Source organism: Phragmites australis, chromosome 3, assembly GCF_958298935.1.
Source record: "Phragmites australis chromosome 3, lpPhrAust1.1, whole genome shotgun sequence".
Taxonomy (NCBI): Eukaryota; Viridiplantae; Streptophyta; class Magnoliopsida; order Poales; family Poaceae; genus Phragmites; species Phragmites australis.
In genome coordinates, this window is record NC_084923.1 from 13,614,445 (window position 1) to 13,642,433 (window position 27,989).

The 27,989-nt window shown below is 41.8% G+C and overlaps 2 protein-coding genes and 1 pseudogene across 4 annotated transcripts; 1 reads left to right on the top strand and 2 right to left on the bottom strand.

Annotated features, from left to right (window-relative positions):
- Positions 1 to 7,716: 7,716 nt before the first annotated feature.
- Positions 7,717 to 11,381, bottom strand: LOC133912284 (serine/threonine-protein kinase STY46-like). Its single transcript, XM_062354944.1, has 3 exons — positions 10,265 to 11,381; positions 8,803 to 9,889; positions 7,717 to 8,159 (listed from the first exon to the last, which is right to left on the bottom strand). The coding sequence occupies exons 1-3, from the start codon at positions 10,654 to 10,656 to the stop codon at positions 7,875 to 7,877; spliced, it is 1,764 nt and encodes a 587-aa protein (XP_062210928.1). The 5' UTR covers positions 10,657 to 11,381; the 3' UTR covers positions 7,717 to 7,874.
- A 4,507-nt stretch (positions 11,382 to 15,888) lies between these two features.
- Positions 15,889 to 16,457, bottom strand: LOC133910510 (uncharacterized; annotated as a pseudogene).
- Positions 16,458 to 17,909: 1,452 nt separating this feature from the next.
- On the top strand, positions 17,910 to 27,840 carry LOC133912285 (uncharacterized). 3 transcript variants are annotated; one of them, XM_062354948.1, is made up of 21 exons: positions 17,910 to 18,181; positions 18,861 to 18,904; positions 19,006 to 19,069; positions 19,160 to 19,274; positions 19,402 to 19,469; positions 19,767 to 19,864; positions 20,372 to 20,543; positions 20,856 to 21,069; positions 21,798 to 21,924; positions 22,103 to 22,212; positions 22,310 to 22,399; positions 23,171 to 23,299; positions 23,381 to 23,514; positions 24,363 to 24,443; positions 24,513 to 24,611; positions 24,686 to 24,757; positions 25,003 to 25,042; positions 25,253 to 25,497; positions 25,786 to 25,963; positions 26,340 to 26,545; positions 26,818 to 26,985. In XM_062354948.1, exons 1-21 carry the CDS (start codon positions 18,098 to 18,100, stop codon positions 26,839 to 26,841), a joined length of 2,394 nt encoding a protein of 797 aa, XP_062210932.1. In that variant the 5' UTR covers positions 17,910 to 18,097; the 3' UTR covers positions 26,842 to 26,985. The 3 variants fall into 3 exon arrangements, with proteins under 3 accessions (XP_062210932.1, XP_062210931.1, XP_062210929.1); XM_062354947.1 differs by lacking the exon at positions 26,818 to 26,985 and adding an exon at positions 26,997 to 27,840 and having other exon boundaries at positions 17,912 to 18,181; positions 24,519 to 24,611; XM_062354945.1 differs by lacking the exon at positions 26,818 to 26,985 and adding an exon at positions 26,997 to 27,840 and having other exon boundaries at positions 17,913 to 18,181.
- The last annotated feature ends 149 nt before the right edge of the window (positions 27,841 to 27,989 follow it).

Sequence of the window (27,989 nt, forward strand, 5' to 3'; positions counted from 1 at the left end):
GTGAATAAATCTATGAGGTTATCATAAGATTTAATTTGCAAGATATTTATCTCTCCTCTTTGTTGTAACTCATGATGATAAAATAATTTAAGGGCAATATGTTTGGTTATATTACTTTTTATGGAACATGTTTGTATTTGAGCAATACATGCAAAATTATCTTCATAGATAATGGTTGGTGATTCGATGAAACTAATACCACATGATTGTTATATGTGGTTTATCATTCAATGAAGCTATACGCATTCACGTGATGCTTCATATAATACAATTATTTCAGAATAATTTATGGATATAGCCACTATAATATGTTTTGAGGGCTTCCATGAAATGGTTATTCTACCGTGTAAGAACACAATGTCTGTCTGTGATCTAGCATTATGGAGATTTGATAAGTAGCCAACATCAGTATATCCAATCATATTTGTATCTTGTTTTCCTTTAAAGAAAAGACCAAGATATATAGTGCCTTAGAAATATCAAAAGATGTTTTTTTGACTCTCGTCCAATGGCGTTTAGTTGGAGTAGCGCTATATCTAGCTAGTAAGTTCACTACAAATATGATATCAGATCTGGTATAATTTACAAGATACATAAGTGCTCTAATGATACTAATATAAGGAACATCGGGTCCTAGTATCTCTTCTCCTTCCTCCTGTGGTCTAAATAGATTTTTCTTCATATCAAGAGATCGAACAACTTGGGAGTATTGGATGAATATGATTTGTCCATATTGAAATTCTCTAATATTTTCTGGGTATGCGGTTGGTGAACTAGAATACCTGAAGGAAGATGCTCGAGTTGTATACCCAAATAAAATTTGGTTTTACCCAAATCCTTCATTTCAAATTCTGTCTTTAGATGATTGTGTGATTCATCTATATCTACTGTATTTCCAATGATATTTAGATCATCGACATATACAGAGATGATGCAAAATCCTGTTAACGATTTCTTTATGAAAACACATGGGCAATCATCATTGTTGGAGTACCCTTTTGTAGAAGAAACTCTTTCAGTTGGTTGTACCACATTCTTCCCGACTGTTTTAAGCTATATAATCACTTTTTAAGTTTTACACAATACATGTTACAATTTGCGTTTGGATTCAGAATTTGGATTCCATTGGGAATCTTCATGTATATGTCCGAATCAAACGACCCATATAGATATTCTGTCACTATATCTATCACCTATATAGATAGATGATTTTGAACTGTCAATGAAATTAGATATCGGAATGTGATTCCATTAATTACTGAAGAATATGTCTCATTAAAATCAATATCAGGTCTCTGCGTGAACCCTTGTGCTACAAGTCTCGCTTTATATCTCGTCACCTTGCTGTTTTTGTTCCGTTTGCAGACAGAAATCCACTTATATCCCACAAGGAAGATGTTACGAGGAGTAGATATTATTGATGTGAACCTCTTTTTTGGAGAGTTAGCGTAATTATGTCTGGATTGCATCCTTCCATTATGCTCAGTCTGAGCGCTTGCGGCACTCTGCCTTGGTCTTGGGATTTGGATCATTGTGAAGGTCATTTGCAATCTTCGAGGAGAAGTAAGTATCGACAATTGTAGTATTTCGATCAAATGATTCTTTAGAATCAATATAATTGATGAAAATTTCATCTACCGTTTCTAACCCATCGTGACTTATTACTACCAGGAATATAGGATTTAGTAACACCTTTGTTATCAGTAAACGCATCTGGCAGGTTATTTACAATATGTTACAAATTTATGATTCTTTAAAGTTGGAGTTTAGATTCTTGAGTACGTGGATCTGATGAGAAAATATATGTGGCATTCCAATTGATTTTCTGGCATTCTTTTTGGTACTTGAGTACGTGGATCTGATGAGAAAATGTTTGTGGTATTCCAATTGATTTTCTGACATTCTTTCTAGTACTTGAAATCTCCCCTTAATACCGGAAAATGCTCCTTATGAAATATATAATCAACTTACTAGGCTATAAATAGATCCCATGTGAGGGATTCGAGGTATTTTATGATTTACAGAGAGTTATACCTCACGTAGATCCCTAATTTTTAGTGTGGGCCCATTGATGTACCCTGTGGTGATGAGATCAATACATATACAACGCAACTGAACTTTCACATATGGGAAATGCTAGGAGGACTTTCACGTACTAACTATAGTGAGGAAGCAGTGTGATATTACAGTTGATTGCAATTGAATTAAGTCAGCAGCATGTAAGACTACATGACCCCAATACGAGATTGGTAAGTTGCAATTATATAATAATAGTCGTGCGATGAGCTTGACTCTCTTGATGAGTGATTTGGGCAAAACATTTTGAGTATGGACGTATGGTACTGAATGCTATATTTGAATTCCTATGTCCATACAATAATCATTGAAAGCATGTAAGGTGAATTCAGACGCATTGTCCATTCGAATGGATCGTATCCTATGTTCAGGATAATATGCTCATAATATAATAAGAGTAATTATTTTGGTAATGCATGATTTCGTGTGGACAAAAGACATAGATATGATCATTGTGTAGATGTGTCAATGAGAAACATGAAGTACCTGAACGATTCAGATAATGGTTGGACTGGATCACATATATTGCCTTAAATGTATTCAAAAAATTTGAGTGGTTTAGCTCAGATTTTAAGGTAAGAGAGTCTTAAAATCAATTTCTCTGTGGCACATGCAGTGAACACAAATTCCAAGGGTTGTGGGAAATTTGGCAGTATTCATGCCATGACAGATTGAATTGCTAATAATTTTCCACATTATCCCAATGCTAGGATGACCAAGGCGATCATGTCATATTTTGAATGTGTCTACATTCTGAAAAATTACCTTGTACGTAACATATGGTACGGATTTGATATATGTATAGCACAATCCTAAAGATAAATAAGGAATTTTCTTTAGTATCTATTTGGCATATCCGTTATTTTTGGTAATAAGGAGATATTTCTCTTTGTTGTTAGTATAAGTTTTGATATGAAAACTATTTTGATGGATATCTCTATAACTTAGTAGGATACGAGTTGAATCGAGATACAATAGTACAACATCGATTGTGATTTGAGTACTCATAGGGGGAGTGATTATGACGCGATCAGAGCCAACAATCATAACATCGCGTCCAACGATTGTCATAATATTTCATTTACCCTTTTTAAGAGTTTAAAAATATTTTATTTCCTTAAGTATAGAGTTAGTTGTACAACTATCCACTAAGCATATTTCTTCTTCCATCGGATTGTCCCCCGTAGGCATCTATATATAGAAATTGAGAATATAAAGTGAAATTCTTCATAGATACAGAGAATACATACAACTTTATTGAGTATCAATGTGCTGATACATTATTGAAATATACAATATAGTATAAGATGATAACAACCTATTACAATACTATGCAACACATATATATGTATTAATATCTAATTAATTGGGAAGCTAATTGAGGTCTCCAAATAAATCTTTGGAAGCAAATTTCACAATCATGTTGTCGGTGCTCTTAAAAGTCCTCTTGCTGCTGCAGAGTGATGTTGTTGTCTTGTTCTTGAGGAATGCTTTGGGAACAACTGACCTTTCTGGTGGTATCATGTTGAAGATTGAAATGTGTTTCATATCTTTCGTCTTGAGCTGGTCGGCTTCGTCCAACGGACTGGAGATAGAGATCAATTAAGTGTCTAGGGGTGTGACATTTCTTAGTTGTGTGGCTGTAGCAACCACATTTGCGATAAATTTTAGATTTGTCTTTGTTGATTTTGGAAATGCCCTTCCCCTTGTTGTGTCCATGTAATTTTTACTTCTTGTTACGCTTCTTATTGCCTTTGAAGTTTTTTGGACGGTGTTTGTTGCCGTCGAACATCTTGGTATTCTGAATATTAGAATTAACTTCAGGTAAAGGAGCAGAGCATGTAGTTACTGGTGATGATTCTTCAAAAGAAGTTCATCGTACTTTTCAACCTAAAGTAAAGTATGAATTAATTCAGAATAGTGCTGGTAATTCCTAGCATGGTATTGTTGTTGCAATACCCTATGAGCAGGAAGCATTGTAGACAAAGTTTTTTCAATTTTCTCCTCATCTGTGGAAGCTTTGTCACAAAATAGCAATTTAGAGCAGATCTTGTGAACATCATGATTATATTCTCCAATAAATTTAAAATCCTAGAGGCAATTGTTAGACCACTCGCGTTAAGCTTCAGGCAGAATGACTGTTTTTTTTATATTCATAACACTCTTTGAGCGAGTTTCATAGATCGCATGGATACTCATCCATCAAGTATTCAGATTTAAATCTGGATGAAGATGGCGCCTTATGAAGTATAGAGCTTCATACTTGATTTGATCTAGAAGTGACAGATCTCCTTCTTGAGGAGGATTAATCATCGTTATTAGTCCGCAGAACGATAGACTTATCTTCATCTCCATTGTCCAAGTTAGATAGTTTCAACCATCTAACTCAACGTTGGATATTTTGTCCTATAAAAAATACCAATGATTGAATGAATTTACACTTTGGACAAATTGAAGAATCATGGTAATGTTGTAAATAATGCAAAATCATGTAGAGTCAATTTGAGACTTGAATTATATACTGTAGACCTCAGATTGTGGAGCTAATACGTTGAAGATAGTCACAAAATATGGTGTAAATCTCACAATAATAGAAGGCATAATCTGGCATTTGTTAGTAGATGCATATATTTCTATTACCTTGTGTTATGATAATTAGAATGTTTAGAAGAACACGTTGAAGGTAATCATTAAGTCAATGTGATAAAATATAGATCTCACAGTAACGGTGGATAATCTGCAAATATGTAGTAGATGTTATAGTTTCATTACCTTGTGTTACACAAATATTAAATTGAGGTAATCACTTAATTTGATTTTGCATTTTAATTTTGCTTGAATTAAGCACTTTTAGGCATAAAAGTTCTTTGAGCTTAATTAAGGTGAATTAGTATGTAATTTTGCAAGAAAATAATCTCAATTGCAAAAAATTAGCACGGTCATAAACAAAGTAACATGTTACAGGGATTGCATGAAGCAAACACATTGAGCATTACATAATATTCTAAAAAAATAGGGTCTAGAATATGAAGTTACAAAAATAAACAACACAATTTGTGATTACTATAAACATCGAGAGCCTAAACATGAAAAGTACTAATACACGGTGCTATATAGTTGGACTATCTTGCAATTTGTTAGAAACATAGGGTTTTAAAAAAATGCATTTGGCTCGGTGGGGATGCTGGCGTGTGTGGCCCAAGACAACCTGGGCCTTTTGGCCCATGAAGTCAGGCGGGGAAGCATGGGGGAGGAGAGGCAGGCTGCATCTTGGGCCTGGGCTTTGGTGGCCTTTCAATCGGCCCAGGTCAGAGGCACACGTGGGCATATAAGAGCGGCGCGTCATGGTGGTTAGGGTTACATCACACCCTGCCTCGCCCGTCACGCCTCGCTCACCAGCGTCGCCACGGAGCTGAGCTGCCACCGCTTGGTTGCTCCACCGCGCCGATCAGCACAATGTGTACTCCTCCCTGTTGGAGGAGGAGGTTGGGTCGCCGCTACAACCATTGGTGTGAGCCTTGAAGTGAAGATCCGTGGTTGTCGGGGTACAAGATCTCGGGCGGAGGCTGAGATGGCGGTTCACCGCTACTATCGTGAAGCGACGGAGGATGCGGCGAGCTGGAGCACAAGGGGCAGCCTCGATGTCACCTTGAGTGGATTCGACCACCAGGTTGGTGAAGTAGGAGGGGTAGCCCACAGTGAGCTGCCATCATGTCGCCTAGGTTAACCGAGGAGTTGGAGATGAACATCGTTGGGGAGGGCATCGGCGTGATGTCGCGGGTCACTGGCGGGACTCAGATAGAGGTAGATGCGCTATTGCTAATGCCTCGAACCATCGAGGCGGCGATGCGGCCAGGATGGCTCGGCCCTAGCGCCATTGGGGCGATCTACGCAAGCGTCGGGGACGGTGGCTCTGAAACAACGTCGATGTGGACGTTGACCTCCAGTGGTGACAGAGTGGCAATGCTCCTGGTTGGGAGTAGGTGAATGGTGTGAGGTCGTGGATCAGACAGAAGTCGTAGGCATGTGGAGGGTTGACGTCGCCTGCGTCGGCCATGGTCGGGGGCAAAGGCGGGTGGCTCGACCGACGTGGTGCATGCTAACTGAAGAATGGCGAGGCATATGCAGGCCATGGCGACCATATCCATGGGAGCGAGGGCCATGGTGGCCGCGATCCAGAAGAGCGCTAGGCCACGATGACAACGACCGAAGTGTGGGCGGTGACGACGTTCCTGGTGCAGGACATGAAGAAGTGTCGAAGCAATCGAAGGTAAAGTTCATCTTGCTATTGCTCTCACCTGTGATTGATGGAGGCCTTCGTGCCTCCTATTCTCCTTTTTTTATCACTCAGTGGAGAGCATGATGATAACATGTTGAAAGTAAATTATGATATAAAGTAGGCAATTGACAAAATGGATTGGAATAATGTATATTCTCATTGATGAATGTTCACATATATACACGATGAATAGATATTCATTCGGGAGGCGTCCCTCTCGAACGTTTGTCTATTCGCTAAGGTACATGGCAACTGTTGTTGGTTAATGATCAGTTGCTTTTGATCATTTGGTTTCTAACATATTTTATGTTTCCCGTCGTTATTGCTACGTGGCTAGCCACATGTGCGCCCATGTATGACTAGGATGCCCATGTAGCAGCAAAACCACCTTTGCAAACAGCCAGAGGTTAAATGAACTGGTATAAAAAAATGGACTTTTTCTCATAGCGTAATTTGGTGCTAAATTGGTAACTTGCACTGTGCTTGATTCATGATCTTGGCCATGATGGTCCATCGACAGAGCATCCGGAATGGATTCCACAGTAGATCCGGTTTTTCTCTTCACTCCTCTCTACATGGATTCAGCCAATACTGTTTCTACCCTACCCAAGTCGGTGGTAGACGAAATTATTGAGGCGACACAATCACTCATACCATTGTTTTTTTTCTGGCAATCAACACACATTGTTCAAGGAGCCCCAAATGGAGGGCATAGGATCAGACAAAAGAAGCATCTTATGCGCATTAAGGCTGACAAAGTCGTAGGTGGGCACTGCTGGATGAAAATGAGACGCCAGTGATGGTGGCCATGGAAGCACATGGCGTGATCACAGGCAGGCATGAAGTAGAAGAAACAGATGTGGACACGAGGGGCTGGCTGGCTGGCTGTTCCTCAATTTTGACCCAAATTGCCAATCACAATCTGGAGCGGGTCAAACAGAGAATCCCAACAGATCTTGACCTGTCCCAGAGGCCAGCCCCGGTAGATCCAACATTGCTACCCCTTGGGGGCTTTTAATATGCTACTCGCAATGTGCATCCAAATGTGTACCACAACATAGCTGTGCTTGGGGGCTTTTAATATGGACTATGCAGTTTGTTGTAGAGGATAGGGCAAAACATATGTCCTTTGTCCCCCTAGATCCTTCTATTAAATCCTTCACGCTCTTTCATTTTCATGTCACTTCCTGTGAACCAATTCAAGATAGCCAGAAATTTCATGGAGATGAAATGTGAGCAATATAGCAAAGCTTTGCGCATATATTCTATTTTTGGATAAATCCACGATATGCCACCAAATAACCGCCTAATCCATAATATGCCATCTAATGTGAGATGGCATGTGGGACCAGGACCCACATGTTATCGACACAGTGACGACATATAAGAAACATAGCAAGTTATTCAGTGGTAAATTGTGGATCTCCCAATATTTTTGGATATGCAGTTTCCTGCATGATTCGGCAAACAGCCCCAAACTGATATATAGCATAAGAAAAGGAGAAGAAAAAGATAAAAACTATCTGACATTCTGCCTTTGTAGGATGGATATGATCTCAGAAAACTGAGGACGCTTCAGAGGGGAATTGTCCCAGCACCTGTTCATCAGTGACCTCAGGAAATGAGGACAGTCTCTTGGGATCTCTGGCCTCAGCCCGCAGGCAGCGATTCCCACAGCTGCTTGCACCGGCGAGTATGTGGAGTACGCCTCCTCTCCGGTGACCATCTCCCAGAGCACCATTCCGTAGCTGTAGACGTTGCTCATCCAGGTCTCGGAGACGCTTTCAGGATCTCCAGCAATGATCTGTAGACATTATGGTCGTAACTTCTCAGCAAGGACAATTTCGGTACAAAATAAGATAGTAGAAAACTTATTTCGGGGTACTGTAAATTTTATGATTTTATTTTACTGCCTATCTGTTTTGTGAGTGACTGTCAAACAAGAAGAAAACAATATAAGTGCAGAGTTCGTTTCTCACGGTTACAGGGATGAACTACTGAGTGGACATGAGATAGTACCTAACTGGCTGATTTACTACAAGGAAAACATGAACATGGAAACAAGAAGCAACACTTCTTCACAAGTTACAAAGGATATTTTTAAGTTCCCCCACAGGATATTTTTAAATTCCCCTCCATCATAAACACAAAAATAGTTTGATCCAACTAATGTGCTTGTGAACACACCTAAGTGCTACAGAGATCTTAACACAAACCTCTCCTGACTGCTAGCATTGAATATTGGGTCATTGCATAATAAGTTAATAACAGATGAAGATTAGCAGTTTAAAATAGAGTAAATCAAGTCGAGAATTTTCAGTAGACAACAATACGAATTTTCAGTTTAAAATAGATGAAGATACGCTAGGACTGAACATCTCACCTTCAGAAAGAGTGCTTGTAGACAACAATATGAATTTTCAGTAAATCAAGTCGAGAAAACTAACCTCTGGAGCCAGCCACCGATATCCAGACGTCTCATACTCAGTGACCTCACCAACATTATAACAAGGGGTAACAATGCCCATATCCCCAAGGCAAGCATTCCCTTGCCTGTCTAGCAGGATTTTTCGAGCATTGAGATCACGGTACGCAATGCCATAGCTGTTCATAAAGGCCAGACCATCAGCAACATCAAGAGCAATCCGAACCGTGTCTTGGAGTGACAGTCTTTTGTTTCTCTGCACAATAAGATCATGAACTGATCCCCCTTCCATCATCCTAGTCACTATGCAAAGGCCATGGTTTTCATTGAAGCAAATGCCATGGAATTGGAGGATGTTCCTCTGGCCACAGCTCATCAACTGCAGCAAGTCCTGACGGATCTCAACATCATAAGCACTTCCCATGTCACAGCCCCTCAATTTGTTGACCCAAACCTTCTTTCCTCTATAGACCCCCTTGAATGAATTTGCACCAACCCAATCAATGAACTCAATCTCCTCGGAACGCAGCATCCAGCGGCCAAGCTCCTCACCACCAGATCGAATGGTTTGCCATTCATCTACTGAGACAAAGACTGATGATTGTGGTAGGGGAGTGGGAAACTGTGGTCTGCGAGTTGGCTCATTGTCAAGTACCTGACTGTCATCTGGATCAAACACTGACTCCTCATCAAAATTTCTTGATCCTTCTTCTTGACAACCACAAAGCCCAAATGGAAGCTTCACACCGCCACTGTTCTTCCTTTGCTTCTTTACGGCCGATTTTAGTGCAGACTCAATCTGGTTCTTGAAGAGCACCTCATTCCCAGACTGCACAAGTATCATGACAACACCAAGTGTCAATCCTCTCTTCTCAAATATTTGGATCTTCTTGCAGCAGAACGAAGGGCTATCAAGTGAGCCAGACATTGACTGCCATGAAAGCGGGGCAATGCAAGCAAAAGTAAGCTGAAAAGCAGTCCCTTCATCACCACCCCCTCTGCCATGAACTTCCTCAATGTTAACTGCAGGCTGATCCTCACCAGTCGCCTGCTCTACAAGGCGGGCATGCAAGAGGACATCTATCATGTCAAATCCTGTCTGTGCATAGCTGCAAAATCGAAACTTCTGCCTGTCAGCAACCATTCAGCACATACAAGAGAAATGAATTGTCATCTCAGCTTACATATCAGATAATGTGCTTGATTTAGCACATTAGATTTAACAGAACAGTAAAGTTTCTTTTACCACTCTTAAAATTGATCGCGCAAATTCGTGATCCCTGGAATCTAGTACTAACTACGAAGCTTGGATGGCAGGGAACGTTTTTCCAACAAAAAGGCACCGGCAAGTTTGACATCTCCATTTAGTGTAAATTCCCACGAAGAGGGGAAAAAAGCTGACCATTGCATCTTGCATTGTTGAATAATTGGGTGGTCCTGAAAAAAAAGAACAGCACAAAAGGTGTCAGTTTCGGGACACTGACCTGTTGGGGAGGGCGTCGAAGTGGCGGCGGAGGTCGGCGACGAGCTTCTCTGGCAGCTGCTGGTTGGCGGCGCCGCGGGAGTAGAGTTGCGCGAGGCCTCGGAGGAGGAAAGGTGGCGGCTTCTCGGCGCGCGGCGATGGGTCGCGGGGGAGGCCACCGCCGTCCAGGTACAGCGTGTTCTTGAACGCGGCGATGGCGCCGGCGAAGTTGCGGCCCAGGCGCTGCCATTTCTTGGGGGCCGCCTGCGCCGACGTCGGCTCGCCGGGGCAGGCAGAGTCAGCGCAGGTGGGGAGGGAGTCGTCTGAGCGACCGTGGGGCTTCATGAGAACCTGCTCCGCCATCTCCTCGTCGGTACTCGGCCGCCCCGACCAGCACTCCAGCGCCGCCGCCATAGCCGGAAACTTGCGTCTTCCGCTGTTGAATCTTCACTCCCCGAGGAAAGACGCGAATCTTCCGCTGCTGAAGGAGTAAAGTTGGATGGTTTGGGCGGATCCCTTGTTTCTGCACGGCTGAATGGGATCCCCGGCTGAATAGATGCAAATGGAACAGAACCAAGATCTTACTACGAAGTTCTTGGTTTTCTAACTTTGCTTGGACCAAACAAACAAGGAAATATTGAATTTTTTTCTGGATTTCACTCTTTCTTATCTCTGATTTTACTAGAACACCGAAGGAAGAAGTGTTTACAGAATGCGAAAAAAATAGGAAAAAAGCTAGATCGAGTAGCAAGAGAAACAACTTGAAAATGTTGATTTTTTCTTCTGGATTTGTGGGGAATCTCTGGGCCAGGGAGGAGGTTTTTCTGGTTATGATTTTGCTCTACATAACTAGTCTTGCTCCGAACCTCTCAGCTCATTCGGGGCAGAAGAAGAAGGGAGCCAGACGAGGAGAGGGAGGCAAAGAAAAATATGATGCCATCTTTTGTAGTACTCCGTACCAGGCTACGAGTGAGGGCCTCAGGAAAGGGAGGAGAGAGAAACATGAATCATGGAGAGAGGTGGGGCTGGGCGGCTGGCGTCCTGCGAATAATTTATGGAGGTGTTTGGTGTGTTCATGTGATCTTGCTGCCATGCACAGGCACGAAAACATGAATTAAGCTGCAGTGCACAGGCGCAAAAATGAGCCAAGGATGCTTTGCAGCTTGCAAATGGCGACCTTTCTTTGCATGGACGGATGGACCATGCAAACTGCATACTCTGTGAGCTGGGATTTTTTGGTCCCGAATGTCAGATGTCAAAGCATGTGCATCCTCACATTTTATTTTATTTTTACTTCTAATAAATTACGAGACGATTGCTTCTGCACATTTTCCAGGGAAAAATTGAAGCCAGCATCACTTATGATACAAAATACATATTATTCAGAGTTCAGAGTGCCACTCTGCGTCAGCGGAGATGTTATCTTAATTCTTGGGAAAAAAATTCTATGCAGCACTGCTGCAAACTCCCCTTCGTGTAGCACCTCACCGATTCACACCACGTGTCCAGAGTTGGAATCTCAAAGAAACTTTCTTCCCACCCCACAACTGAGCTCGGCTCGGGCCATTCCCGAACGGCTCAGAGCCGTAATCGCTGTTATTGGTTTCCTTCTCCCGAATCGAGATTATTGGCAATGGCGGGGCAGGCCGACGACTTCTTCGACCAGATGCTCTCCACGCTACCCTCTGTGTGGGCCGATTTGGACACCGACGGCAAGTCACCTTGGGAGCTCGCCGCGGGCACTGCCGCCAAAAACCCGATCGTGCAAGCCTTCGGTGATGAGTCGGTGTTGCTCGCGTCCCGCCTCCAGCAGCACCAGATCGACGGGGATAAGTCCTCCACGATCATGCTACAGCTCAGCGACCTGCACTGCCATGACCTAGCTGGGGGGGGGGATCGGTGGCCTGCCCCCTACACGGCCGCTGCTTTCCCCATTGTAAATTCATAGAAACAACAACGGCAACAAGTTGGTAGTTTGATCGCCTCTCGCCGCTGCTAGCTATATCAGCTCCTCACCTCCCCCATCCACACAAGCTAGAAGCGGCGAGATGGCAGGGCAGTTGAAGGCCAAGATCCTCGCCACGCCCGCGGCCGCCGCGGTCGTCTCTGGTGGCCACAACCTCTGCGGCCGACGAGCCCATCCCGACGCCAACGTCACCGTGCCGGCCTTCGCCGCTATGTTGGTTGTCGTCGTTGCCCTCGGCTACCTCTTCTGTTAGCCGGGCGGGATGTGATGCTTATTTTTCGTTTTCAGAATTGTTGTTTCCTGAGTAAGTCTGTGGTTGTAATTCATTTCCTGGTTCGAGGTTTGTACGTGGTGAGATTAAATTCATATCTTTTCGATTTATCGGTACTTTGCAATTTGCAAATGCAAGTGATAAAAATAAAACTTGTCTGAAGTCTGCATATCTAGCATATGAATATGATGCTCACAACCTCAGCACATAGGTTGGTTGATAGTCCTGTTAAGCATTTGCAGAATGTAGAGCACTCTGTGACAACCATGACCACTCGATTGATCTCAATTTGGGAGAAGGAAATGGCTGAGTCGTTCGGGAATGGCCCGAGCCGAGCACGGTTGCAGGGTGGGAAGAAAGTTTCTTTGAGATTCCAACTCTGGACACGTGGTGTGAATCGGGTAGGTGCTGCACACAGAGGAGTTTGCAGCGGTGCTGCGTAGAATTTTTTTTTCCATACTATACTGTACTGTGAGTATGGAAATTTCGCACTGGACATGGCAATTCGCTTCATCTTTTTTTTTAGCGTCTTAACATTAAGGTAAGTGATGTAGTATTCAAACTCATGTTATATTCTACACATACCCACACATCTATAATACATGGACATGTCTACTAAAGAGATCTGCAGAGCTCAAAAAAAACTTATGATATGTTAGGCCATCTCCAGCGAAATCGTTATAAGGTGCTATAGTAGGCGTACAGGGTTGGATACAGACTCTCTGCGTACGAAAACCAGCTCCAGCGGAGTCATTATCAGCTGCTACTGTAAAGCGGGCACTGCAAATTTACGGGTTGAGAGCGGTATTTTTGCGGGATAGTTGTAGATCCTCTGTCACTGTTCATGAAAAATGACATATGTATATGAAGAAAAAAGTAAAGTACTGAAAAGTAGAAAATATGATAACTATTGAAGATAAAAAAATATAAAATATTATAATAGTATTATAGAAAATATTATAATAATATTATAGAGAATAAAATTTTAAGGTTTCTGCTAAAGATAGTTTTAGGCCGTCCGCTCCGCAAACAACGGAAAGGTCACGCTTCCCAAATAATCCACATGCACTAATTCGCTTCATCTCCTGATCCTTTATTATTGGTATCACGAGAAAGGAAAAGCTTCTCTGCTGCAGCTGGCGCAGCCATGTACAGATGCACTGCCGTTATGCCGGCTCGGACACTGCGTGAACCAAAATTTCTCCTCTCCTTTTTTTTCACTCGCCGGGAGGCGAGACTGAGAGTAGTAGCCCTGGTAGACTGAAAATTACAGCATGACGTGACACGATTGTTCAGCATCATAGTATACTTTTCTGCAGATCGTGGACTGGATAGGAAGAGTCATGTTGCTTGCAACTGATGGCTGATGTGCTACCTATGTGTCATGTTGACTGATAGTATCATGTTGACTTCAAAACAGAATGAAATCGTGTCACTTACAGTAATACCTATGTCGCTACGTCATTTTGCTGCTTATGGCAAGCTATGGCTGGGAGCCCTAATTCGCTATAGCAACAGAAATATCGCGTAGAAGTAGTATTAGAGTCATAGGAACAGAAACAGTGTAGCAAGATTCCGTGTCCAATACCGGCAAAAATGCCAACTGCAAAACGCTGTCATCTTAGCTCCAATGAACTATTTAAATACAAGCTCATATTTTGGTGCAGTCATACAAACTTATGATCTATTATTAATGGCAAAAAAAAAACTTATGATCTATTAGGCATGCTGATGGGATACCAGATACATCGGTCTAGGACCAAGGGGCTCGATCTGCAGGACACCACACTAACATAGTGTCTGCATGCATGCTGGTGGCGCTTGGTGTCGTATGGATCGTTGACTGGATCCTCCGATTTGACGTTCCACGACATGACCACACGTATGATAAGGAGCCTTTCCCTTCACCTGTTCTCCTATCTTACTGCCCGCCCTCCTCACTGTTCTCGGCTGCCATTGTCTCCGCTGGTCTCACCGGAAACATGTGTCCCGACCAGGGTTAAAAAACCGTCGGTAACTGCTCAAAAATCGCGGTTACCGACCTTTCCGGTCCGGTCCGATTTCAAAAACCGTTCGGTAACCGAAATTTAAATTCAAAAAATTCGAAAAAATAAAAAAATTTAAAAAAAATTCAAAAAAAATCTTAAAAAAAACTAGACACAATTCTAAGAACTTCTGTGAAAAAAATTTTCAAAAATAATGTCGTTTGCATCATATTCTATAGGGAGAAAGTTTGAAAAAAATGAAAAAAATTAAAGCGTGCGGCTCAATTATTAACTCACGTTAAGGAAAAGTGTAACATGCAAACACATATTTTTCTTATATAAAACGTATTTTAAGAGAACCTTTAAAATTGATTTCACTTTATTTAGAGTTTTATTAAATTCTCTATGATTTTTACAAAGTTCACAAGCATAAAGTGAATATGTTAAGAAACATCACTGTAATTAATTTTTTCATGTCTACTATTATTTTTTCTACGTAAATCATAATATAAATAAGCTAATGAAAGTGGTTTCACTAATTTTTAAGGTGTGATGGGTCAGTTATGAATTAATCTAGTCGCAACACATTTACACAATCATGCATGTTACAATAACTAATTCATGAGTTCATATATTTTTAAAAGATATAGGATCATGTAAGAAGACTAACAAAATTAGTTTCATGATTTTTGGATTAGCAAAGAGTAAACTATGCATTTACCTTGGTTTAACAAATAAAATTTCTCACAGAAAATTTTGAACTTTTTTATGAGTATAAATACTTTTATCATGTAGATCATGTTACAAGGAAGCCAACAAAATTTGTTTCACTTGATTTGAAGCTCGGATGAATTAGTTATTGATTTTACAAGATTGAACCCTTTTTTAGGTTTTTTGTTGAACTGCGCTGAAATTCGATAAAACCGCTCGATAAATCGAGAAAACCGAGCGGTTACCGAGCCAAACCGCTCGGTAACCGACCGAATCAAAAATGCGAGAAAATCGCTCGGTAACCGACCCAAACCGCTCGGTTACCGAGAGGGCAAAAACATGATTTTTTTACAAAAATTTAAAATTTGCCGAATAAATTTTCTCCGAATTTTTTTGAATTTTTGACCGATAATCGCGGTTACCGCGGTTTTTCGGTTACCGCCGGAGGTCGATAACCGACCTCCGGTCGGTAAAGTGAACCATGGTCCCGACCCCCAACTGAACCATCAGATGTCTCTTGATCGCTCCCTGAGAAGTTCTGATCTGGAGTTCGGCTACCGTGTGGAAATAAAGTTCGAGTCTCGCGAGCCACCTCCACCACCACCATCCCCACCAGAACACCACCTCAAAGAAGAAGACGAGGTCGACGAAGACAAGGAGGAGGAAAGGGAGGGGATGCTCCAAATAATCCCTGTTAGTTGGGTAGTCCGGCATCAAACTGTGCGTGATTTGAGACTCCAAAGAGGCGATTCGAGTCTTTTGGAGTTCTGCGGTAGGCGAGGGCTTGGGCTTTGTCTCCAGAATGGCAGGCTCTTGGAGGTAGAGGAGGCGGTGAGCGCCTTGAGGCTCTCCGACGACCGGCGCGAGGTCCTGCGAAAGCCGCGCGCCGCACGATGCGCCGCATGTTGCTCTGCAGGCTCTGCTGCACCAGCTGCCGCGGCGCACTTCTCCATGCCCATGCCGGCGTCCGCGGGTTCTCCTTCCTCTGTCTCCTCCCGGCACCCGCGCTCCTGTGGCGTTGACACCGTCGCCACGACGCCGGACGCGTTCGCGACCTGCTTGCCCTTGTCGGTGTGGAGGATCTCCAGGATACTGGACGCGTGCTTCTGCGCGAGTGTCGTGCCCACGAGGGTGAGCTGTAGGAGCGCGGACGTGGCGCCGGCCTCGGCCATGGCCGCGCGGTCGTCGTAGCTCCGGTGCGCCAGGACCATCAGCGCCTAGGCCGCCATCTCCTGCGCCATCGAACTCTCACGGAGATCGTGGCGGCCTGGAGGAGTACTTCGTCAAGGCTGTCGAAGCCGGTAATGGCTCGCGAGCCTCCGTCGAGCCTGATATTCAACTCGGAATGCTGACTGGTTTGGCTCGCTCACAGCTAACCTCGCTCGGCTCGTTTCCAGTATCGGCCATTTCACTTTGGTCTTGCGTCTGAGGAGTTGGCGAGCTAATTGCGCTGTGCTCCCATACGATTAGATTAGCATCACGGCAGTTGTTTTACCCAAAACCCATCGTGCTAATCCCGATCAATGGATCGGGTCTTTTGTGCACTTGTGGACTGTGCCCCATTTGGATTTAAATACCTAATCTTAGGTCTCATTTGGTTGAACTCCACTTCATCAGATTTAAAGTTTACAGTTAAAATAAAATAGTTTAAGTCTAGATTTTTAATTTAAGATGCAAAATAAAATAGAGCACCTAAATACTTTTTATATATCATAATTCTAGCTCTATAAATTTTAATAACTAAAATTCCCAACTTCGAAAATTCTTTGCAGCTGGAGTTATGCCACTCACCTTATCGGCATCCGCCGGACCGTATGTGGACGGCCTGTACCGAAATGCCGAATCCATCGGTCTAATTAAAGCCCAAATCCTGCTGGATACTGAAGAAGTGAGGAGCAGTTGATTCTTTATGCAACAACAGTGCAAGCCATAAGAACTCGTCCTGGTGTCCGGATCACACCAGAGATGGTCACGTTTCCAGGACTAGCAATAAATACGAGGTTGGTGGCGGCGCCGCCGTCCGATCCAGCTCGACCGGCCGGGATCGCCGGCGCCATTAGCCGATGGGCCGGCTGCCGACGCGAGGCTGCCTTGGCAATTCATCGTAAAATTTTCTAATAAAAATATAATAGTATAGAGTATGCTATCATCTAAGCTCAAACAACAACTTATACAAGCACCAAAAAAATCATCTATGAATAATATTTCTGTATGAGTAATTGATTTTTTTTCTCCCTGTGCAAGTTGTTGTTTGAGTCTAAATTTTATGAGATATTAAATGATAGTATATTATACACTATAATATTTTTGTTAGATTTTTTACAATTTCTAACACAAGTTTTTAATTGATTGATAAATATAAATTGATTTACGTAAGGGTTACACAATAGAAATTTTCCCTACGCGGACCACGTGCCTCGCGGACGCGGTGGTTGGCAAAGATCTCAAGCCATGTCATGTGCGCGGCTGCCGATCGACGCCGGGCTTCCGGTGCGCGGCGCGACGTACGGAGTTGGCAAAGATCTCAAGCAGGCCTTTAAAGTTCAATAGGCCGAAGCCTCACCAGGCTTCCTCCCATGGGCCAGATCTACTCAGCCCAGCACTATCACTACCCGGGCGGTCCATACACCCCACTGGGCCGATGCCGACGGCACCTCGCGAACCTGTACCTAGACCGGATCCACGTACACCATCGGCACGTACCTATGCCGCGGGCCCGCAGCTCTAGAAACCGCCGTGCACGAACAGGGAGCTCTTGGGTCGACGGGGCATCGGGGCATCGACGCATCGACGCATCACGCTCCTCGACTTCCTCCGTCGCGACCTCCCCCTCGCCGATCTAACGGGGGAAAGCGGAGAGGCTCCTCCCACGCGACGCCACCCCCGCCGTCCGCCCCCACCGCGCGGGCGGAGCTTGCCGCCATGGCCTCCACCTCCTCCTCCAGGTACGCGAAGCACCGCCGGATCGGGGAGGACGAAGAGGCGGAGGAGGAGGCCGAAGAGGAGGTACGCGCGCTTCGGCTGCTCTCTCGGTCTAGGGCGTGATTGCAATCTCCCAGTTCGGGTCCGGTTTTTTTGAGCCAAACGCGTCCGCTTTTGGTTCTGCCGTGCTGTCGTTCCATGATGACGAGGTCTCAGGCCGTCAGGGGCATTGGTTTGTGTGGCGCGTTTGGTAGTTTCCTGTCTTGAATTGTTAGAGTTGCTAATCTGATTTTGGACGGCTAGAATCTATGTTGGTTGCTGAAGGCTGTAGAGTCGGGTATGTCGGTGTGTTGGCCTGTCAGATCACGGCTTCGGATCATCAATTTATTCGTCGATTAGCGAGCTGTGAGTGTTGTGCTTCTGGAGGAGTGTGCATTTGCACGTTTCCTGCTGCAAATTGCTATAACAGACAGAAAAACTAGGTACTTTTTAGGGATCGAACTTTGTGATGCTTAGTTGCATAATGTGTACTGGCAACATGCTAATTGCTCGGTAACTGTACCTTCTGTTAGGTACCATTTGCCTCATTGTTGGATTGACTAAATGTATATGGTAATTAGTGTTAGTTTTCCTGCACTGCGGCTTTTTCTTAAGGCTTGTTTGTAGCTCCCTACATGAGTAGATGTTAGAACTCAGCATTTTGTCAAATCCGTCCGAGCCGAAAATTATCTGTTGAATAATCATATTTCATCAATCTCCGCAGTTAGAGCGGTTTGATGATTTCACCATTGCTTCATCATGGGAAAGGTACTGCAAGTCTACAATGATGCTATCCAAGTATTTTATTCTTGTTTTTGGTCAATTTTATTTATTTGCAAAGGGTCATTAAGAATTTCTTGATCATCTAGGTTTATCTCTGAGATAGAGGTTATTTGCCGTCATTGGTTTGCAGATGGCCCGAAGAACCTAATGGTATTCTATTGCTCTTTCTAGTATTTAATATTTATGCAATCATGCTTGTGTGATGAAGTATTGTTCTGTTAACAAACTACATTATTGTAGCAAAAAGGTGCAGAGAGAGTTCCTTCCTTTGAAAACTTATACGTGGTCAAACGTGAACTGAAGCATGGGAAAAGAGTCTATTCTATGGAATATCATTTCATGAAATCTGCGAAAGGTGTGAGAGAGTTTATTGGTTTAAACTTTAATGCATTCAACAAGTTTCTATATCATGTTATTCTTGTCCAAATAACTTCTTTTGTTTATTATTCTTTTTTCTCACAGTCACCAACATCTATGTGTAGGAAAAAACTCATACTGGGATGATGATACACATAGCATGCAGCTCTCATTTGGAGTTGATGAGTTTTTGGTATGATTTTTTCATGTTGCATTTGTACAAAAGCCGCCACATGATTTTTCTGTTGGGTGCATTTATTGTTGTAAGTATTTTTTGTGGATTTTTTTGGTCGTACATAATTTTCTTTCAGTGCAAAGCATTTGTGATTGAGTTTTCCAATGAAAATCACTGAATTCTAGTGCAACAAATGGTCATTTGCCTTATCAAAATCGTTCACCAAGCTCTAATATGTAATGGAGCCCCCCCCCCCCCAAATGTGCACAGGCTAGTTTCCATCATTAAACTGATAGTGCTTTTATGTACTCACAGATAATTGCTCCGTTAAGTGCCAGTGGTGTGGTTCTCGATGATCCTGAATCCACTAAGCTTTTGAGTTCTGTAGCAATTGCTCTCTCTACTTGTGGCAGGTGAGTGAGTTTTGAGTAAAGGCTGATGTTAATAATGGATAGTCTACTGGATTGGATATCCTACAGATTTTTTGGTTAGGACTTGAAAAAGAAAGTTATGCATATTGTTTGGCAAGTCAATGCATGAATATAATCAGTGACAGTTTGTTTTTGTTCAATGCTCATTGACTTCGGCACACCCATACAATCCTAATTTTCCTCTATCTGTTTAGATGTATTTGCACTAATAACCCATTCCGTCAAAATTTTGTTATGCGCTTGAACTGGAAGATAGCTAAAAACCTAGAACTAATGTTATGTACAATATGGTAAACCAAGCATGATTCTTCACAATATTAGTGTATTCAGTCTTCTTGAAGAAACTGGTGGATTTAGTCCATACGAGGGAGTATTTAGTCACTCACATTTCAAGTTCCTGCAATCTTTACAGCTACAGAGGGTGCTATTAGGTTACTGCTTACCTAACAAGCATTATTACTGTCATTTTACTGAATTGTTTTCAATTAGCAATTGGCCAGCGTTTGTACCGGTGCATGACCCTTCAAGGAAAGCATATATAGGAATCCAAAATTTGGGAACTGTATTTACTCGAAGATTTGAAGCTGACCGAATTGGTAGCCAGGTGCCAATAAGACTCATGCATCTGGAGGGGTTACATGAGCTATTTCTATCAAAATTTGTGAGTGTCTCTAAAAGCTTTCACTCTCCCCTGATGTCTTCGTTATTCCATAAAATCTTACAGTATTCCATACAAAACTAAACAGAAACCACCAAAAAGCCAAGATGATTCCCCCCCCCCCCCCCCAATTAGGAGGGGAAAATAACACCAGCTAGTAACTATACAACGCTTAGCAGTTAAACTTCAAAACATATTGCTTGCTTTTTTTCAGTATTCTGTTGCTCTTCTGACTTTTCTCTCTTCAACATTTCTGAACTGTTCTGGATTGTTTGAACATGCGTTGACCTTCATTTTTCTTTTTGGACTTTGAAGGTCCTATCCTCGACAGATTTCCCGGCAAGGGTAAAGGTTCACTTCTCAATGAAGCTTACCTACAGGACTCCTGAGTATGATTATGATAATGAGACTTTAGATTCTGAAGTAACTGCATCGTTAACTGAAAATGAAGTTGCAAGCCATCCCAGAAAACAATGGGACGATGATTGCCCGTGGGCTGAGTGGTACTCTGCTGAGGATCCTGTTAAAGGTAACTGAAGTCTTATGTCTTTTACAAGGAAAATGTGAATAATAAAAAATAATGGGAACAAACCGGCCCTAGCCATGGGATTCACCATGGATTGAACCTAAAAGGCTCAGATCAACGACAAAAAGCCACCAACACATTTTAAAATTTCCCCTGAATTATTCCGCTTTACACCTATGTCCTTACACTGTCCAGTAATATAGGTCAATCCCTTTTTATCTGTACCATCCAAGGTTTATCTAGCATAAGATATTACCATCTTCATTATCCTATTTTAATCATAGTTACTACTTGTCTCTTGATATGCTCACATCTTTTACACATTAGCACGTTTTTGTATCGGGATAATACATACCATAGTTAGGCATTTTACCTGTTTGACACTAAAAGTGGTAAGAAAGTATGATATCTCAGGAGAGAAGAAAATCCCACCTTTCATGTAAAATGGAATACGGAGGTTCTATAAATCTTGTTCAGTCTTCAAGAACCCTAACATGGACCTGAGATAATGTACCTTTCATGATATAAGGTAGATTTGTCATGAATAAATTGGCTATAATGAGTGGGATCCTATGAGTTGTTGAATGATATGTTTGAAAAGTGTTATCTCAATTTGAAGTGATATTTGCCAGTTGTATATTGGATTCAATACATCTCATGTTTTCTAACTTTCATAGAGGATGTTTCAAATTGATGTACATTTAGAAACATGATCTACTTGATCATCATAGGTTTTGAGCTGACTGCTATTTGGGGAGAGAGGTCGTTTGAAGAGACCCTTGAGATGGCTGAAGTAGAAAACACTTCATCCTTTGATGCTGATAGCTGGCTTCTTCACCCAGTTGTATCTCAGTACATGTAACTTTTTTATTTGTAAATCCCTTGTTAATTTTCTGCAAGTAATTTCCATTTCATAATGCATAAGCACTATATCTATCCAACTGCATCAATGATCACTAATAGCAGGTGTCTCTTACATAAATCATGTATTGTCTTTCCATATTCTCTTTTTATTTATGTTCAACCTTCATTGTAGGGTAGATGATTCTATTGGAAAGTTTGTTGGGTTTGCATCCCAGCTACATCTTCTTGTGAATGCATATGAATCGTCAGCAGAGGCACAGTTTTTGGAAGACTTTGTTGCAGGTTAAGAACTTGATACATGTCAAAATACCCTCCAACTGACCCCAATTATGTTTCTAGCATTTTGTTTCTAATTTTAATTTGACATGCTAGGTAGCAGATAATTCAAGTAAGGACAATTCGAAATCTACTGCTACTGTGCCTCCACCATCCGTTATTGATCGTGTTATGAAAGATCTTTTCAGTGACGGTATTTATTCATCCTTTCTTTCCCGATTTAGAAAGTTAGTTACTAAATCATCATATTACTGAGCATAATGGAGCCAATCTCTTGCGAAGTTCAATGCTGACGGTTTAAAGAATCCACAATGTTGCACTAGACTGCTAATATAATGAGTAATTAGGTTGGCTCATATGGTACTTTTTGCATGCTATTTGAAATTATTGCACTTCGCAAAGGTCCTCTTCTAAATCTATACAGCTGGAGTTTACCTAGGAGGAGAGCATATTCTTTGTTAAGTAATTGGAGCAATCATTTGTCTGATCCTGTGAATGGTCCGCTAGCCTTTGCAGAAAAGTGATTACCGCCTGAACTCATGGTCCTCTCTTTGGGGTGCTCATGGTTTGGCAGGATCTTGAGCTTACATTAGTTCTGCACTGTACATGGCTGGTTCTGTCTTCTTGATCTGATAGTCACCTAGTTCTAGTTCTGTGACTACACTTACATACCGTTTTCTTTTTTGATGCCTGTCAACTCATGTGCAAGCTTCATAAGCTGCTGAGCCATAAGAAGGAATGTCAATGCTACCTTTTAAGGTTGTAGATGGTGATGGGCTTTCCTGGATTTATAAACTCAAACCGAACTAGCAATAATGAAATGACATTACTTCTTAATGAGTAACAGATAAATAATCATTTGCTATAAACCTGTAATATATCATGATATTTCATTTCATTTCTGCACCTTTCTCGTTGATTTCATTTTGAGAATCTAATAAACTATCATGTTCCTGTTTATTAGAGGCTGGAAACTCAAACTATGTGGAAGCAGAAAATAAGTATAGTCGCGCGATGAGAGGTGCACCCTCAGATTCACTTTTGGCCCAGTTCTGTTTGCATGCACTGTGGTTTGGCAACTGCAATATACGTGGTATGTATTTTGCGCTGAATCTTATAATGTCTGTTTTAATTTGGAGACTCTTATTGATAACAGACTTGTTTGTTATGCCAGCTATTGCTGTACTGTGGATTGATTTTATACGTGAAATTCGTTGGTGCTGGGAGGAATCGGAAAGATTGCCTAGGATGCAAAGCAATTCAAGCATTGATCTCTCTTCTTGTCTTATCCACCAAAAGTTACAAATGGTACATCAATACTTATTTCCTTGTAGTTCCTAGTGCCACATTTGGCATTCATAGGAGATGCTAACATTCTGTGAGAAAATGTTATTTGTTTGGCTATATCATTGCTTGATATGTTGTGGTTGAATGTCATGGTATACTAGTTAAACGCCCTTGCCATGAATAAAAACATATTACTCTAGCATGTCAGATCATCTTCGCTGGTCTCTGCCAACACACGCTCTCAGCTTGGCTCCTCTGCAGTGCCAGGACAGCAAGCTCTGATCTGGCCCGCGTCGTTTCTCCACATTGTGCTTGGCCTGCACCACTCGCTCAATTCCGCCACAATATCTTTTCGAGCTCCACTATAGCTCGTATCATGTTTTTGCTGCTATGCTCAACCAATGCTAAAGCCAGCCTACATCTTGTTCTTGCGCTGCACTGCTCGTGGCCAAATTTAGCTCTGCTCAGGTTGTGGGGAGGCAGCCTCATCTGATAGCGATGAAGAGGATGAGCTCATGGTGGCTGGGTCCAATGCGGCTTCATTCAGTGTGTGGCGATTGTAAATCTGAGAGGATGCGGGAGGACGATGAGTTTCTTTAGAGAGATAGAAGGATGATGTAGGAGGGGTGATGTGCAATCAGCACCAGTTCAATCATTTATCCTAGAAAGAGTTTTCGCTTGTTTCTGCAAGCTGCTGTTTGTAGAATGATTCAACTATTTTTTGGCCACCTCTTTCGTATCTCACAGACTGGCATTAAGAGTCCACCTGTTAATCATTTTATGAACAGAGTATTAAGTTTTGACAAAGATAACCATGTTTTTGCCAGCATACTTAAATAGTTGTGCCTTTTGCCTTTTCTCCTTGCAAGCTTGCGATATGCATTGAGAGAAAGAAATCACTGAATCGTGATAAAGATACTGGCCACAAAGACGAGATCTCAAGTACTGCGGTAATATACAGTTATTCACTGTGTATATTTGGAATTAAAAACAATTTGATGCTAATTCTTATAGTATAGGAACAGGCAGTGAAAAAAACTCGTAAAGGATCAGCTGGTGTTGTACCTTCAATGATGCTACTGAATACATTTCAGGAAATGCATGCTCCATACACTCAGGTTTGTCTTGACCTTTTGATCTAATTAATATTGAGATCTGCATGCACCCTCTTATGTTGCCATCAGTTCCTTAGGATGCACCTTTGATGACTGAAGATATGCATGAAGAAAGGCTCCATGCAGCTGAAGCTTTTGGTAATGCCATTGTAAGTTCTTGAACTTGCCATTTTATGCATGAAGGGTCAGATCCTTTATTTATTCAAAGGTTTCATCCAAAGAAACTACAGTAAGCTCAGTTGACTGGATGGACATATACTAATTCTATTACATTCAGTTTTTTTTTGTTGATTTCGATGTATTTTTGGTCTGGTATGTTGTGAACAATATAGGACCATAACTAAATCATATCAAAGTTAGTGGTAAATTACATAGCATTCCTGTGTTCCTGCAGGGTCTATCTGGTCAATTGGAAAGAGATATACTATCTTCCGGTAAGATTTTCTGGAAACATCATGACATATTTTATCCGTCACATAATTGATTATTATTTCTATCTTCAAGAATTTTATTTTTACTTACTCTGATTTATGAGCTATGACTAGGGTTTCTTTTGAAGACAAAATACTAGTTTTCCTTTTTATTGCTCGTATTGTAGAACTTCTTCGTCTGCTACTAATTAGGAAGCTCTGCCCCATGCTTAGATATGTCTGCTTTTAAAGCTGCAAACCCAGACAGCGTCTTTGAAGATTTTATTCGGTGGCATTCGCCCGGTGACTGGATGAGTGAGGACAAAGCTGATGGTAATTTAGGCTGGCCTCCAAAAGGAAAGCTTTCTCAGCGTATGTCTGAACATGGGAATGTGTGGCGCAAAATCTGGAATGATGCACCAGCATTGCCTGTCTCTGAACAGAAGTCTCTGCTCGATCCTGTTCGGGAAGGAGAAAAGGTATTTCACTGCTTCTTATCCCAGCGCTAGTGATTTCACCATCGTATAGAAAATTACTCTTTAATTGTGAATGACCAATATAATTACTAATAATGTGTAGGTTGAATGTTACAATGATGAATATAAAAAAAGCAATTCAAATTAATCAGCACATTTTCTTTTTAGCTGGAAGATAGAGTTTTGAACTACTCATTTTGTTATTACTTTAAAAAGTGTTATTCATGATCTGCATGACTATAAGTTAGCATCTTAGTATCTTACTGTGTTTTTATTATTCATGATATGCAGGTGCTTCATTACCTTGAAACTTTGAGGCCACAGCAGCTCCTTGAGCAAATGGTGTGCACTGCCTTCAAATCATCAGCTGATATCCTGAACAAGACCACATATGGTGGCTTCAAGTTAGTGAAGACTAAAATGGATCAGCTATATGCTACAATCGCGTCAACATTGAAATCTCTTCAAGGTACTATTATACTTTCCATACGGATACGCATAAAAGACTTACATTTTTTTGAAAAAGTATTGATGCATTGATTTTTCACAGTAGAGCTTCTATTGTAAACTGAAACTTTTGTATTCACTTGTCCTTTTATTTGTCTAACAATAGAACCACTACCAGTTTGAAATGTGTAATGAACTGATTTGGAAACATACTTCTGTTAAGAATATTGTTGAGTGAAGGTACAGCTTTAAAGCACACGCCAAGGATCATTAGCTACCTGGCAATAAAATATTCAAACTGGTTAGGCTGGAAGCTAGTCAGCCTTTAGGGACTAGAGAACTTCCAGGATTGTGAGGATTGGTCACCAACATGAATACTGAAGTGGTTGTTTTTACAGGGAATTCTGACATCAGTGATTTGTCTGGAGACTTGAAGCGGCTTTGCCAAGTTTTTGAGCACATTGAGAAGTTGCTGATTCTTGCCGCTTCAGTCCATCGGAAGCTTATAGATGCTCCACGACTGGCTCAAGCAATTTTTACTGACTACTTTAATTACTATCAGCCAAAAATGGGAACTACCTTGGAAAGCATTTGCTATGAAAAGGTAAAATGCTATGTTCTTTACCCTTGTTTGCTACATTCATATGTCGAACGAATCTGCTCATCTGTTGCTTACATCCCTAAAATTGTGAATGGTGTTTACTAGAAACTACTCAGGGGTTTCCAGGGTATGAAGCTTGTTCTACCACCTAGCTTTTTTTTTCCTCCAGGCTGTTGATAGTTGTTATGTATTAGGATACAACGAAGTCGAAACTTCTGCTTTGTATAATAGTAAGCTCCAAGCTTTTCTGTCACCCTGCTTTTATCATTTTTCAGGCAGATCCTGTGGGGGTGGGCTAGAGACATTTATTCATCACGATGCCCTTATTTCGATTTTCTGAGACTTCATCTAATATGACTCTATTAGTTTACTTGTTATGCCCGGCCTTTGTTTCTTTTTCCTGGCAAATATTATGAGGTCATATTCCTGATTTCTTTTTACTCTCTTATGTTAGGAGTTCACCACTAAGGAAAAGGTGGGGATGCATGAGAGAGATGCTGTATCAAACCTGTTTCCTCCCCCTACTGCTAATCAGTCATGGAGGAAAGTTTTGAGCATGGGAAATCTTTTGAACGGCCACGAACCAATGCAAAGGGAAATCATATTCTCAGTCCAGGAGAGAATAAGCAACGGTTACTATTCGAGCCCAACCCCATTATGTACAGATGATGAACAAATCCAGACACATAGGATGTATATATCTGGGACATCTAATGATCTTTGGGTTGCATTGTCTGTGACATCATGGGATTGAGCTGCACATATATATTGCGGGGAGCAATTGATATTGCAATTGGCTTAGTATTCCGCTGGTGCAGATCTACCAATTCATAGACGTATTGTTTTTTGGATCTACCGGAGTGTATCAAGGCACGGCAACGATGGACAATAGTCTCCGGCCCCTTGATTGTACGGACAATGTTGACAGCCAATCGAGGTATCAATTCCTCATTCACGAAAACAGTACTGGGATCTGGATGAAGGCAGGAATGGATTGACGTCCTGTGGCAATCAGAAGTTTTTTCTCTCTGAAAAAACAGAAGCTTGCTGAGAGTTATTGTTTTGTGCCGTGAGCACTGACTGAATTATTTGATTTGGCTTCCTGTAGAAAACTGGAGATACACAAGCTCCATTTTGGCTGAGGGCTGTGGTGTGAATGCTGGACTTCCTGTAGAAAACTTGGAACACGTTGCTTGTTTTACTTTTCTTGTATCATGTGTTGTAAGCCTATGAAGCATGATGTACGCTGCATTCAACTCTTGCGCACATCTTTATAAGAAATATGAACCTTGATATCATGATCGAATTCCACCCAACCATTAGATCCCATTTCCATCTCGGGTGCTCATGTTCCGTGAAGACTTGTAATGTTGGAAATATGATAATTTCGAACGCGAGCCATCGGATTGTAATAGCAGAACTCAGCTACCCTTAAAAATCGTGTCCA

Bases quoted from the DNA above. Each gene is read 5' to 3' on its own strand.
- LOC133912284 (XM_062354944.1), bottom strand. From the start codon at position 10,656: ATGGCGGCGGCGCTGGAGTGCTGGTCGGGGCGGCCGAGTACCGACGAG. The intron at 9,890-10,264 runs GTCAGTGTCCCG...TCGATTTTGCAG, and splicing joins TTCGACGCCCTCCCCAACAG to CTATGCACAGACAGGATTTG. The intron at 8,160-8,802 runs GTTAGTTTTCTC...TAATGTCTACAG, and splicing joins ATCGGTGGCTGGCTCCAGAG to ATCATTGCTGGAGATCCTGA.
- LOC133912285 (XM_062354945.1), top strand. From the start codon at position 18,098: ATGGCCTCCACCTCCTCCTCCAGGTACGCGAAGCACCGCCGGATCGGG. The intron at 19,865-20,371 runs GTGAGTGAGTTT...GTTTTCAATTAG, and splicing joins GCTCTCTCTACTTGTGGCAG to CAATTGGCCAGCGTTTGTAC. The intron at 24,444-24,512 runs GTAATATACAGT...CTTATAGTATAG, and splicing joins ACGAGATCTCAAGTACTGCG to GAACAGGCAGTGAAAAAAAC.